The sequence below is a fragment of the Babylonia areolata genome, chromosome 1 (genome assembly GCF_041734735.1).
Source record: "Babylonia areolata isolate BAREFJ2019XMU chromosome 1, ASM4173473v1, whole genome shotgun sequence".
NCBI lineage: Eukaryota > Metazoa > Mollusca > Gastropoda > Neogastropoda > Buccinidae > Babylonia > Babylonia areolata.
The window spans coordinates 56101220-56116219 of NC_134876.1; the positions used below are offsets into that span (position 1 = coordinate 56101220).

Sequence of the window (15000 nt, forward strand, 5' to 3'; positions counted from 1 at the left end):
AAGGCATCTTTCAGTCTCGGGACACTAAGGAATCATGCTCTGGGTGATGGTTCTGGCGAAGCGTCGGCTATGGTTTGACAGGCCTGGTCGAGAATAGCAGTCTTTCCTACACGTTGCGCAGATGAAGTCTGATGCTGGTCTGCCTGTCAGTCTCTGGGCCTTTGTACTTACTGCCCTCAGTACGATAAAAAAAAAAAGACCTTGCAATCTTCACAAGCCCAATTACAAATATAATCATTCTGTATGAATATGAAACATACGAAACTCGTTATTCTCGTTATATCAAAACCAAAACGAAGAGGGGGTATAAAGGAGAAGTGGGAGAAGGAAAAGATGATGGCGATAAATGATTATAATGATGATGAGTATGAGTGTGAGTAATGGTGACAACGAGATCATCACATGATGATGATGCTGATGGTGATGATGATAATGATGATGATGATGATGATGATGACCATCTGATGATGATAATGGTGACAACTAGATCATTACACTTACCTTTCACACCAGGCGATCCAACTCCAGGTTCCCCACGATCCCCTTTGTCTCCAGGCACTCCGCGCCCAGGATCTCCTTTGGGGCCTTGGGGTCCTGGCTTTCCGGGGACACCTGGCTCTCCATCTGTTCCCTGCGCGTGTTTTAAAATAGTTTGGTGTCTGTTGTTGTTGTTGTTGTTGGTGGTGGTGGTGGTGTTTAACTTTGTGCACTGTAAGCCCGAGTAATGCTCTGATGTTAGGCTGCCATGAGGCCACACACCAGAGAACACCCTGTACTGCTGCTCCACAGCAGTAGGCTACATTCACACTAAACCCAGCCAGTTGGTGACAGCAGCTTTCCGATAATTGTGCGCACGTCAGCTTGCGCTTTCCTGTCATGTATGCTGGCATTTTAAAATCAAATGATTTTTTTTTAAATATAAGAAAATGGCATTCCTACCTTCTGGCCGGGTGGGCCCTGCTTTCCGGGTTCCCCGTCCTGCCCAGGAGGGCCTGCATCACCAGGTCGCCCATCCTGACCCTTGGCCCCCTGGGGACCCTTCGTGCCGGGTATGCCTGGATGTCCCTCAGGGCCTTGTGGGCCTGGTGGTCCAGGGACCCCTTGCTCGCCGTCAATGCCAGGCAGTCCTCGTGCGCCTGTCGAAGACGGGGAAAACCACATAGTTTCTTGGTTGAGAAGAAAGGCACTGTGGAGAGAAACGGAATGAAAATAAAATACACACATCGAAAGGAAGAGATGAATAGTAAAGAAATAAGATTGGCAAAGATTCCATGAGTCACGCGTGAGTCTTACAGACTTTTAGAAATAGAAAAAAAAATCCCTCCCACAAATTAAATGATAGAAAGATTATATTTATTTTTAAAAAAATATTAAAAAGAAGAAGAAAGCGAGGAGTGTCGGGTGGCAACCAGCAGCTAAGTAACCATGACATTCAGAATGTTATCAATGACGTAAAACAGTCAGATCATAGAAATCGCTGTTTTTCATTTCATGAGAATTCATATCGACAGACAAGTGGAATTTTTGAAGTCGCGACTGATCCGCAGTAGTTCTGGTCGGCAGGTGTCACAAAAAAATGTGCCCACAAAACTATTAGTTTTGGATCCATTTGCTCAGCATCACAAAACACGCTTTTCGTAGTATGAAAACGTTGTGTACGGGGATGCAAAAGTTTCTTCCAAAGTCCTGTCAACATCGAACGACATTTCACCTTTTTAGTGTGCGGGCAAATGTTAAAACCTAATCTAAGTGGAGTGATGGCCTAGAGGTAACACGTCCGCTTAGGAAGCGAGAGAATCTGAGCGCGCTGGTTCGAATCACGGCTCAGCCGCCAATATTTTCTCCCCCTCCACTAGACCTTGAGTGGCGGTCTAGACGCTAGTCATTCAGATGAGACGATAAACCGAGGTCCCGTGTGCAGCATGCACTTAGCGCACGTAAAAGAACCCACGGCAACAAAAGGGTTGTTCCTGGCAAAATTCTGTAGAAAAATCCACTTCGATATGAAAAACAAATAAAACTGCACGCAGGAAAAAATACAAAAAAATGGGTGGCGCTGTAGTATAGCGATGCGCTCACCCTGGGAGAGCAACCCGAATTCCACACAGAGAAATCTGTTGAGATAAAAAGAAATACAAATACAAATATTGATATTGTAACCTTTTCCTTTAACCGTTTCCATGCTGTCGAGATATCGGACGAAGAGCCTGATCAAAGATATTTTCATATTTTGGTTTATCTATTCATTCCCTTTGTACGTTATCAATTCATTCGTTTTCCGTTTTCTTGAAGTGTCAAAACTATTTTTACAGTATGGATTTAAAGGCCTGAAAAACAGATTAAAGGCCTGAAAAGCCAAAAGCATGCCTCAAAAGCGCATGTGCAGTATGTGTAAGGTTTAACTTTGACGAACCCTACACTGCTTTGTGCTTCAAGTAGTTATGAAAACTGACAATTTGCATAAGGTTGTGACGCCACAAGTTAAGAGACTCACTTTCGCTTTTGTTTGACCTGGCAAAGCAGATCGAAACGAATTCGCTGAAAAAAAAGATAATAATAATGATACTGTGCAAGGACTTTCCAAAAGAAAAGGAAAACAAATACTGTATACGGTCTGTGTAAGAATGGATTTTGGTTTAGTTCCACATAACTTTGAACCCGAGTTTACGGAAGAAGAGCAAACTGTGGAAATGTCAGCAACACAGACAGATCAAAGTTGTGAGTACCGATGTGGAAACCGTGTTTGCCAACTATGTCGTGCCCTAAGAAAACACAGTTTGCAGACACAATGATCTGACTATCGCTGCTTGATAAATGTGATGGGCCTGCACTTTGATTCACGGGACATCCGTCGTTTACCATAGTTGTTTTAAACCGAGCAATCCTAGAAGTTGGCTTTGTGCACATTGGATATAACATCACAACTAAACTCTTTCTATTTCCTTTCTAAAGAGCCAAGCCCAATGTGGCGGTGCCCTGTGTTGCCCCAGACTGATAGTTTGAATCATATAAATTGGTTCAATGCGCAGCTACATTCAGTTTGATGCATGGTTCTGTAGTTATTCTCCATTAACAAGGTCTCTACAACATGATACTCTTTCACTTCGTGTCCCTTTTAAGGCACGTGGATCTGTTTAATTAGATTATGGCTCGTGAACACTGCACAAAGCATTCTGCGCATGAAATTCAAATAATTCTTCCATAGCTCCTTTAAAAATCATGTTCTCGCAAAGTATATACACACATGATCCACATCCTGATTTTCTATCCGAGAATTTACTCAGCCCAAGAGTTGATGTAGTCAACTGCTGACTGGCTGGTTTCATAACAATTTATTGTGATGTTCTTATATATCCTATCTGTTACAAGCGATAGATGAAGAGAGAAATACAGAGACACGGGGAGTGTGTGTGAGTGAGAGAGAGAGAGAGGGAGAGAGAGTATGGGGAAATATTAAAAGTACATACAAAAGTAGAAACAAGACTAAGAATGGAGATGACCATGTGATTATGCTGAAACAGACAACCGGACGTCTGCCCACCTTTAACACCTGGCGGACCGATAGAGATCTTGCCAGGTTGTCCAGGTGGTCCTTCTTTTCCTGGCGGGCCGGGAAGGCCAGGGTCTCCCTGTTGGATAGCGTAATGTTATATTTCCATAGAAAGCAGGCACCAGGGTGGTCTTTCAATGTGTGCCATTTTGCGTGAGAGAAAGATGCACAGGTCCACAGCCCCAATCGAAAGAAATGAACGACACATAAGACAAGTAAATGGCAATTAATTAAACAAAAGGTGAACATGTTTGAGTTCGCAAAATTACCGTTTCCTCAGTTGGTAGGAATGGCAGAATTTACCAATGCAAATGATATGCTCATCTTATTTCTTCACTTGGAATCGGTGCCAAGGGAACCTGTAGGTAACAATCTGATCTCAATGAGTAAGATACTTCTTGAATACGAAATATTCTGGACAAAAAGTAAAGGATAGTGAGATGTTTGCAATGATTAAAGTAACAATTGAATTACTATAAAGATAAGAATTTTAAAAAAAACATTCCTTTTTCTGCACCTTGCCTTAGTACAATATCAGCTACTTATCTACTGTGACAGTCAACGCATTCATTCTCCATTTCCTCGATAATTAACGATCTTATGCATTCATTTTCCATTTCCCCCGATAATAAAATAATATTCCTCTCACCTTGATCCCTAACCCAGGTGGACCGCGATCCCCCTTGATGCCTGTAGGTCCGAACGATCCAGGTGGACCCTTAGGCCCTTCTACACCAGGCATCCCTGGGAAGCCTATTGGCCCTCTCTCGCCCTTCTCACCAATGGGGCCTATCTCTCCGGGTGGTCCTGGAAACAGATTTTCACCGTTACAAGTTTGTTTATATCGCCTTCACGAGAGGAAAAGCCAAAACATCATTTTGGTAAAATCTGTATGCACACCTACTGGGACCAAAGTACGGGTGGTGTACAGGAGGGTGATGGGGAGAGCGTATTATATCTCAATCCAGTTAAGAAGAAAGCGTCCATCGTGTATATGGTCTTCAGGAGGGTGATGGGGAGAGTGTATTATATCTCTGTCCAGTTAAGAAGAAAGCGTCCATCGTGTATATGGTCTACAGGAGGGTGATGGGGAGAGTGTATTATATCTCTGTCCAGTTAAGAAGAAAGTGTCCATCGTGCATGTAGCTTGATCCACATCGTGGGATAGGTGGTCTGGCGGTTTGCGACTGAGACTAGATGTAGGTGAAGCCTCACCTGGAATCTCTTCCCGGGGCTCTCCCTTGGGCCCCGGCTCGCCTGGCAGCCCGTCACGGCCCTTTGGTCCATGGCGGCCTTTGTCCCCCTTCTGTCCCGGGAGCCCCTTGGCGCCGTTGGGACCCTGAGGGCCCGGGTCACCTGGCTCTCCAGGTATGCCTTCACCTTTCGGGCCTGGGAAACCCTGCAGGAAGAATGACTGGACGTTGTGATGGTGTGTGTGTGTGTGTGTGTGTGTGTGTGTGTGTGTGTGTGTGTGTGTGTGTGTGTGTCTTTGTCTGTATGTTCGTGTGTCTGCGTCTGTTTATGTGTGTGTTTGTGTGTATATGTGTGTAATTGTGTGTGTGTGTGTGTGTGTATGTGTGTGTGTGTGAATGTGTGTGTGAGTGTGTGTGTGTCTATGTGTCTCTGTGTCTGTGTCTGTGTCTGTTCGTGTGTCTCAGTGTGTTTGTGTGTGTGTTTGTGTTTGTGTAAATGTGTGTGTGCGTGCGTGTGTGTATGTGTGTGTGTGTGTGTGTGTGTGTGTGTGTGTGTGTGTTCGTGTGTCTCAGTGTGTTTGTGTGTGTGTTTGTGTTTGTGTAAATGTGTGTGTGCGTGCGTGTGTGTATGTGTGTGTGTGTGTGTGTGTGTGTGTGTGTGTGTGTGTGTGTGTGTGTGTGTGTGTGTGTGCTGTAACAACACATTGTTGGACGTTAAACAGTAACGCACCCCAATCCAGCCATAACTGGATCATCGAGCTGGGCAAGATGTTGATCTGACTAACAGCAAGTTTTTCTTCACTAGTTTTTTGTGGTTGTCATTTTCTTTTGTTTTTCACTCTTTTTTCACATGATGATCGTCTCTTTGTTTCTAAAACTGGCAATGCTGCACTTGCGAATTCTCTTGGAGGTTTACTTTATTGATACAACAAAATGTGCCAGTGCAAATTTCCATTACAAACATAAACAGCACTGGCAGGCCCGCCAACAAACTTCTTAATTAACTAAGTTTGGAAAGTGTTTTTTCTCTTCCCCCAAGTTTTACTTTTCCTATGGTTTCTCATAATTCGTACCGACTCAAACGCAAAACTACCTGCAGCATATAAATACAAGTCTATACTCTGCAAAAACAGACAAGTAATGCTGCCATAATGACAAATGTTGTTTAGCTACAACTTCGGAGACACCAGCAGTCGACATTGTATTCATATTACTACACAAAAGAAAGTAGCATATCACTGTACAAAGTTCATGTGTTCATTTGTAATTTTGGTTTACGCACTTTTGTTCCTTTTGGACCACGAATGCCATAGCCAGGCATACCAAATTCACCTGCAACAGAAATTACAGATAGTGTACCAAATGCACGCACACATAAACACACACACACACACACACACACACACACACACATATGCACGCACGCACGCCCACACGCATATATATATATATATATATATATATATATATATATATATACATACAGAGAGAGAGAGGGAGAGAGAGAGAGAAGCCGACACCAGTATTAACTCTGTCCTCGTATTTACCTTTGTTTTACAAACCAATGCAGTCGTTATTCTGTTTAATAACTTTTTTCCCTAAAACCCGATTATCACTTTTTACAATGATGTACCTTGATGAGGCTGTGTCGTCTTTACGCTCCACATCGTTGTCATGAAGGATTTTAGCATGGGAAAGAATAAACAGCATTTGACAGTGACCATTCCTTCAAAATAAGTGTACATCTCAAGCATCAACAATTATCCTTTTCACATGATCTGTTAAACACGAAGGAACAGTTTCATGTTTTATTGAAAGATTCGGGAAATGACTCTCTTCAGTTACGAAATTTACACTATCATTATCATTTTTATGGACTATTCAGCCATCTGCGCATTCACAGATAGATTCATGAGCATCCTCCCACCCCACCACCACCCTCCCCCCATCCCCCAGCTGGATGACAACGATGGTCATCATCGATCTCGATGGGCACACACCACCACTATCATTTTTATACATAAAAATTATTTTAAAAAGTAAACCATCCAGTCTGTAGCTGGAGAAGTGGTGTCTGTAACAAAACTAAGGAATAATAGTTTTCCTATTTTGTGTAAAAGCGAGAGACAATATAAGAGTTTGTTGCAGAAACAGAGAATCAGGGACTTTCCTGTTGCAGCTTCAAAGCCTGAACCAAACACAGTCGAAAAAGTTTTCCGAGAAGTTGACACTAGTTTCCCTTCTACAATACCAAATCGTTGCCTCTCGCAATGCACTGACAGTCAGCGTCGGATGTATGCTGAAAGCAATACTAAACTTTATGTAGTCAAAATGCCTAATAGCTGTACTTACAGTTTTGTCTTTGTCTTCTTATAGTTTCATTCTTTCTCGGTATGAGTCAGACTCACCCTTCGGCCCCTGTACAAATACACAGCTGTGATTAAGAGATGGAACTAACGAGATGCTGCAAGTAAGATCTCAGGAGTACTGAGCAAAGCTAACATCAAAGCTCAAATCTGGTAAGATCAACCAAAACAGACATGCACACATGCACGCACGCACGCACAGACACACACATGCAGACACACACACACACACTCACACACACACACATATCGAGCGAGCGCGCATACACACACACACACACACATACACACGCGCACGCACGCGCGCGCACACACACACTCTCTCTCTCTCTCTCTCTCTCTCTCTCTCTCTCTCTCTCTTTCGGGATCACACTGACGTGTGATTCATACTTTATTTACCACTGAATTATCGCACATCTTTTTACCAGTAATATACTCAAATGAACAGTCTCATTAATTCGATACAATTTTGATTTTAAGCGCGTGGAGTCATTTCAATGCACCACACGGATCTCAGGACTGAAATACCACCAAGGCCGTGATAACAGGCACGTATTAGGGGGATCTAACTCACCGGCAGCCCGTCACACCCAGGTAACCCTCGCTCCCCCGGAGGTCCAGAGGGTCCTGTTGGTCCCTGAAACACTACAGCACTCAGTATCCGATGTTCACGAGCGAGCGAGCGAGAGTCGCAACTTCCGACATTTCTGGACCACAACTTTATTGCAACGTCAAAAAGAGGTCGATAAAGCTTATGATGCGTGTATCTAAATCTTACAGGTTTTTTTGTTTGTTTGTTTGTTTTGTTTTGTTTTATCACTATTCCCAGACAGGGAATTATACTCATGATAATTACTTGAGCTGATTATAAATCCTTTGAGCAGACTATAAAAGAAAATAAAGACTGACAAACACAAGTCATGTGGAGATAAACGTGCAAGGTAGCATATACATACGCGTGCACGCACGCATGCAAGCAAGCATGCGCGCGTACACACACACACACACACACACACACACACACACACACACATACACACACACGCAATCAAGCAAGCGCACGTACACACACGCGAGCGCAGCGAACACACACGCACGCACGCACAACACACATATGTGTATGTATATGTTTACTTAACATCACGTGGCACAATTGGGCTGGTTACAGCACTGCTACAAGTAGCTCCTGTACATCTGTTACAACCCATTTTCGGAGTTAAACACAACCAAATCTGTATCACATGACCCATATATGACCGCCAAAACTGCTTCGTTCTGAGCAATGCCTGCAGTTCCCAATTTATTTAGTTTTTTGAACACATCAGTTTAACATATTCATATCGTAGATACCCAAGAGTGACACTAGAAATGATAAAGAGGCCAGATAAGCTGAACGTTTTCTTCTGCCTGTCACACTGTTTGCTCTTGCACTGTCATTCATCCTTCAGCAGTCAGTGCTTGTGAAAGGGCATATACTCATCAAAAATTTAACAGAAGATCATAACTAAGTAAGATACTTGACATAAGACAATGCACAACAGAGTCATGCTACAGTAATGGGGTGCAGATACTGAATATTGACCCATTACAGAGGCGAACTACAACTTTCACGTACAAATGCTTGAAATAAAGCAATGCACAACATTTTTTTTTAACACTCAAGCGCGTGAGCTGGACACAGGGCAACGTATATCAGAGTTCTATCACAACACTCAAGTGCAAAAGCTGGACAGAAGACAACGCACATTAACACCCAAGCGAAAAAGCTAGACCCATGACAACGTACAACAGAGGTCTTTTTCAACACTCAAGTACAGAAACTGGACTCAGGACAACGCACAACATAATTCTTTTTCAACACTCAAATATAGTATACACAGGAAAATGTATAAGATTTTTTTTTCTACAACACTTCAAGTGCAGACGCTGGACATAGGGCAACGTATTGCAACACTCAAGTAGAGAACCTGGACATAGGACAACGTGTAACAACACTCAAGTACAGAAGCTGGACATAGGGCAACGTATGGCAACACTCAAGTACAGAAGCTAGACATAGGGCAACGTATGGCAACACTCAAGTACAGAAGCTGGACATAGGGCAACGTGTAACAACACTCAAGTACAGAAGCTGGACATAGGGCAACGTATAACAACACTCAAGTACAGAAGCTGGACACAGGGCAACGTATAGCAACACTCAAGTACAGAAGCTGGACATAGGGCAACGTATAGCAACACTCAAGTACAGAAGCTGGACATAGGGCAACGTATAGCAACACTCAAGTACAGAAGCTGGACATAGGGCAACGTATAACAACACTCAAGTACAGAACCTGGACATAGGGCACTGAAAAGCAACACTCAAGTACAGAAGCTGGACATAGGGCAACGAAAAGCAACATTCAAATGCAGAAGCTAGACATAGGGCAACGTATAACAACACTCAAGTACAGAAGCTGGACATAGGGCAACGAAAAGCAACACTCAAATACAGAAGCTAGACATAGGGCAACGTATAACAACACTCAAGTACAGAAGCTAGACATAGGGCAACGTATAACAACACTCAAGTACAGAAGCTGGACATAGGGCAACGTATAACAACACTCAAGTACAGAAGCTGGACATAGGGCAACGTATAGCAACACTCAAGTACAGAAGCTGGACATAGGGCAACGTATAGCAACACTCAAGTACAGAAGCCGGACACAGAACAACCCAACAACACATTTCTTTTTCAACACTCAAGTGCAGAAGTGGACTCAGGACAATGCATTACAGAGCCCTGTGACAGCACTCGAGTGCAGGCGCTGGGCTTGGGACAAAGCACACCAGTTCTACCACATCAGACACAGTGGTCACTCACCGTCAGGCCATCATTTCCTGGTGGGCCAGTGGGACCTGTGGGGCCCTGGAGAACAAGACAATATTTCATTTGGTATCATAATTACATCGTAGCATTTATATTCTATGCAGCGTTCTGTTGGATACACAGTTTTTTTCACACAAAAAGCACGTGGGCGCTGCACATTGTACTTTTTTTTTTTACATTACTAGATGCACAGGTACATAAACACATAAACACCAAGCGCATTCAGTAGAGTGAATGTTTGCCGTCATTCAAGAGGCACTGTTATTCCGGATATATATATAATATATATATATATATATATATGTGTGTGTGTGTGTGTGTGTGTTATTGTACATCGTCACACTGTTAATGGTCATGTGCACATAATCAGTTACGCAACAAGATATACATGCATTTTCATAATGTTCCACTAGATTACTCCTGAAAAAATTTTCACACATATTATACTTAATGAAATATACCTACATCATTTCTTCCCAAGATAACAAGCGTTGTTAACACGCATTATTTCCGTGAACATTCACATTCAGTGTCATGACTCCGAAGAACATATAGACAAACATGGATGAAAGGAGAAAACGAGCCTCAGACGCCTTGCCTCGATGAGAACACGAGCAATGCACAGAGCAAGAGAAGAGCTGTTTACCCTGAAGCCTCTCGCCCCGTCCACACCATCGAAACCTGGGGCTCCCTTCTCCCCCTTGGCTCCTGGCAGCCCCTGAGTGCCTTGAGGGCCTGGTAACCCCTGGGGACCACGGGGCCCTACTGCACCCTGCACACACACATCGTGAACACCGTCATCATCATCCATCACATACCATCTATTTCACGTATCATCAGTACAAGGTAGAAGTATCAGCAGTAATATCAATGACAGCAGTTGCTGCATCAGCAACAGGAGAAAAAACAACGGCAACACTATGATACAGAGACTGTCGAGTAAAGCTACAATTGTTTGTAGTTCATTTTAACCACTGTTCCCTTTCTGTCTCTCTCCACGTCCTCCCATCCTTCGTAATCACTATGTTTTTCTTTATGTAATTATTGGGAGAAACTAGCAAGCATAGATTATGGGTAGGTTTTTTGGTGTGTGTTGTTGTTGTTGTTTTGTTGTAGGTTTTTGTCTGTTACAATTATACGTATCAGGAAACACAAAGTGTGATCAAAGATCAAATCTCACAAGTGCCTGGAAAAAAACCGAAAGGAAAGTGTAACATTGAATGGAACATAATGAGGTCACAACAACGTGCAAACGCACAAGTACTGAGTGAACAGACAATAAATAAGAAGGGTCTGAAAGTTATGGCTGACGATATGCAGACATCGAGATCCATTGCCCTCGCAACTGTGATATTCATGATAAAATGTGAAATGTATATGTAGTGATTAATGATTACATTTTTTTTTAATGAACAGCTGCAGAGCAACACTGACGCTAAACACAACAGCATGTGATCGACAATGGAAACAAAGAAAGTAGGACAAGATCAACAACGAAGTGACAACTGCAGTTTCAGTGAAAATCAAACAACACTTACAGTTTCTCCTTGTGGCCCAGGAACTCCTGGTTGTCCCTCCAAACCCTGTGACATACCATTGTCATTATTGTCATTATGTTTATTTCTCGTAGTCTCTTCTACATTTCCACTCCTCTCTCCCTTCCTGTATGTCTCTTTTAGTGTTTGTTTACCTGTCTGTCACTACCTCCCTAATTCCATCTTTCTCTCTCTGTTCATTCTTCTTTCATCATGCGTCATGTTTATTCATTAACATTATCGCGCACGTACTACACGGGCACTCTCTGTGGTTTTCCTTCAGCATGCACTAAACGATTGTAAATGAAATACATCGTGGGGAAATCTACTGGAAATGCAGGTCTATGTTTTCTTTTCCTGGGATCGTACTCTAAATAAGCTCAGGCATCTAGGTGTTTATGACTGACTGTGAGAGTGCCGTATAAAAATATATACGGAGATGTCGAAAATAGTCATTTTCAAACAAACAGGCCTATATCCAAAAATGTGATTTTTCTTTTCTTTTCTTCTCATCATCTTATCGTATTTCATAAGCATAACAGGAAAACAGCCAACTCACTTTTAAACAAATATTATTTTTCAGTACATCAGAAGACCATTTTGCATACAAAACCGATCAACACGTCAGCAATTCGGCTCCGAGGCATAGAGGGTCTAAAACTTGAAAGGACCAATCCCATTCACCCAGATCTACATTTCTTAGCGTAAATGAACAGACGACATCGCGCCATCGCGAGTCACATGATCATCGTTCTCAGAGGAGATAACTATAGGATATTTTTAAGGAAATTATTATCAAACGGTTACCTCCCCTAGACCGCTTGCTGGTCCTTTGCTGCCCGCGTACAGGAGACCAGACAAGACAATACAAATTCTTTATTTCGAGGATGATAGATAAGCACGTGTGCTTTTTTACATCCAATCCCCGCCCTGAATAGGGTCTACACTACACAGCACTAAATGAAAATAAAGCATGATGTCAGTAGAAATACATAACAGAGGGGGAAAAATAAACAATTAATTAAACAGAAATGCACACACACAAAACCTCTCTGCGAGACTTGGACCCTGACTGCAGACATCGACAGAAGAATCCAAGCTGTCGAGATGAGATGCTTTCGTAGACTACTTGGCATCTCCTACAGAGACCACATCACTAACACGGAAGTGAAGAACAGAATCAAGCAAAGTATTGGACCCTACGAAGACCTTCTGTCCATAGTGAAGAAACGCAAACTTAGGTGGTATGGACACATCTCCCGATCATCTGGTCTTGCCAAAACGTTCCTGCAAGGCACCGTACAAGGAGGCAGAAGGAGAGGACGGCAGAAGAAGAGATGGGAAGACAACATCCGGGGGTGGACAGGCTTGACGCTCGGTGACGCCCTGAGGAAATCAGAAAACCGTGAAGAGTGGAGAGGGGTGGTGGTCAGGTCAGCAGCGGTGCCCCAACGGTCTGAACCCAGACTACGGGAGAGGTGAAGGTGAAGGTGACACACACACACACACACACACACACACACACACACACACACACACACACAAAGCGCTGGCTTTAAATGAACAAACCATCCATTCATCCACCCATCACTCACTCCCTCTCTCACTCACTCAACTGATATCGGAACAGACTCACCGGGTCGCCCCGTTCTCCTGGTTCACCCGGGAACCCCGCTTCCCCTTTCATCCCGCGAACACCTGGTTCTCCTTCCACCCCGGGTAGACCCTGGGCCCCCATCATGCCCACCTCACCTTTCGGGCCACGTGGACCCTGTAGACAATGAGGAAACGTCACTCGTCTGGCTCAGTTACCTTGACTGTTTACTTCATAATAATAATAACAATAATTGTTATTATCATACTCATTATTACCAGTATTATCATTATCACTTGTAATAATGATAAGAAGAGGAAGTAGCAGTTGGTGTTGTTGTAGCTGTTGTAGCATACATTATGTTCACACACTCCTTCTTAATGGGCCTTAGCCTATATATGAGTCTTGTGTAAGCATAAACCGTTCATCTGTCAATCCCCCACTTCATTTACCTTCAAACATTTTCAATTATATCACAACACCAATGTCATACACAGTACAGGAATTATAGACTACACGAAAACAATTCGCTAAAAGAGGTATACGACTAGATATATAAGATAAACACACGTGATATCTACTCAATTCAGAATAAAATGTGACTTTTATCCCTATAAGTGACAAATAACAAATACAAACAGACTGGGTCTGTGCTAACTCTAGATTTGGGATTTTTTCACTTTTATTATCAAAATCACTGTTCACCAATCATTGTGTTAATGATGACCATTTCAACGAATAACGAAATCACAGTTTTAAAATATTATAAAACAATATCTAAAGATAATAAAGCAATTATCAATTACGATGACATCTACCTGAACTGTAATGAACTGAAGTAATGATAATCGGTCACGTTCATTCATACAAACACACATCAAATACATCACTGTGAGGATCATGCCGACAAAGACGTGAATTATAAACTTGATTACAGTTTCGGTGACAGCCAGAACAGTCAAAAACATTGTAAAGTATGAATGACACTATTCACATGATATACACAAATACAGGCAGGCATAGTTCCCTTCTCATCCTAGCCCAACTCGGCTGGAGGAAAACATTTATATGTAGGTGCCATCGACGTAACGCACAAACCTCAGCTCATTAGGCTTACATACTTTCTCATGTAAACTTTAATGTTTTGCGCTGAGAAATAGTGAAGTCATGCTAAATTATTACATTGCACGAGACAACAAAAATTATGCTTTGAAAAGACACGGGACAATGCAGAGTGCAAATGTATCATGATTCCAGCAATACGATCCATGTTTCAGCAGGTCTTTATAATCTGTGAGTCTTCTTCTTTCTTCTTCTTCTTCTTCTTCCCAAATTGAAGAACATATGACATCCTTTGTTCGCCTTTTTGGGCACAGTTGGTAGTACGTGACTGCTTTGTTCGCCTATAGGGACAGGGTTGGTAGTGTGTGACTACTACCTCGTTTGCCTATTGGGATAGGGTTGGTAGTGTGTGACTACTACTTCGTTTGCCTATTGGGACAGGGTTGGTAGTGTGTGACTACTACCTCGTTTGCCTATTGGGACAGGGTTGGTAGTGTGTGACTACTACTTCGTTTGCCTATTGGGACAGGGTTGGTAGTGCGTGACTACTACCTCGTTTGCCTATTGGGATAGGGTTGGTAGTGTGTGACTACTACTTCGTTTGCCTATTGGGATAGGGTTGGTAGTGTGTGACTACTACTTCGTTTGCCTATTGGGACAGGGTTGGTAGTGTGTGACTACTACTTCGTTTGCCTATTGGGACAGGGTTGGTAGTGTGTGACTACTACCTCGTTTGCCTATTGGGACAGCGATGGGGTGTGACTGTCAGCCATGTACAAACGATATGTTTATGCTCTAAATCGTAAGCACTGCGCCAACTGCTTG

At 42.8% G+C, this 15000-nt stretch overlaps 1 protein-coding gene across 1 annotated transcript in view; it reads right to left on the reverse strand.

Annotated features, from left to right (window-relative positions):
- The window catches only part of LOC143284921 (uncharacterized), a 70540-nt gene that overhangs the window by 50097 nt on the left and 5443 nt on the right, over nt 1-15000 (reverse strand). Inside the window, exons 5-16 of the mRNA XM_076592103.1 lie at nt 13156-13290; nt 11523-11567; nt 10631-10756; nt 9979-10023; nt 7684-7746; nt 7152-7161; nt 6026-6075; nt 4766-4949; nt 4200-4357; nt 3542-3629; nt 940-1136; nt 502-631 (exon numbers count right to left, since the gene is read on the reverse strand). Of these exons, the coding sequence (XP_076448218.1) occupies nt 502-631; nt 940-1136; nt 3542-3629; nt 4200-4357; nt 4766-4949; nt 6026-6075; nt 7152-7161; nt 7684-7746; nt 9979-10023; nt 10631-10756; nt 11523-11567; nt 13156-13290 (1231 nt within the window). The remainder of the gene's footprint in view (nt 1-501; nt 632-939; nt 1137-3541; nt 3630-4199; nt 4358-4765; nt 4950-6025; nt 6076-7151; nt 7162-7683; nt 7747-9978; nt 10024-10630; nt 10757-11522; nt 11568-13155; nt 13291-15000) is intronic.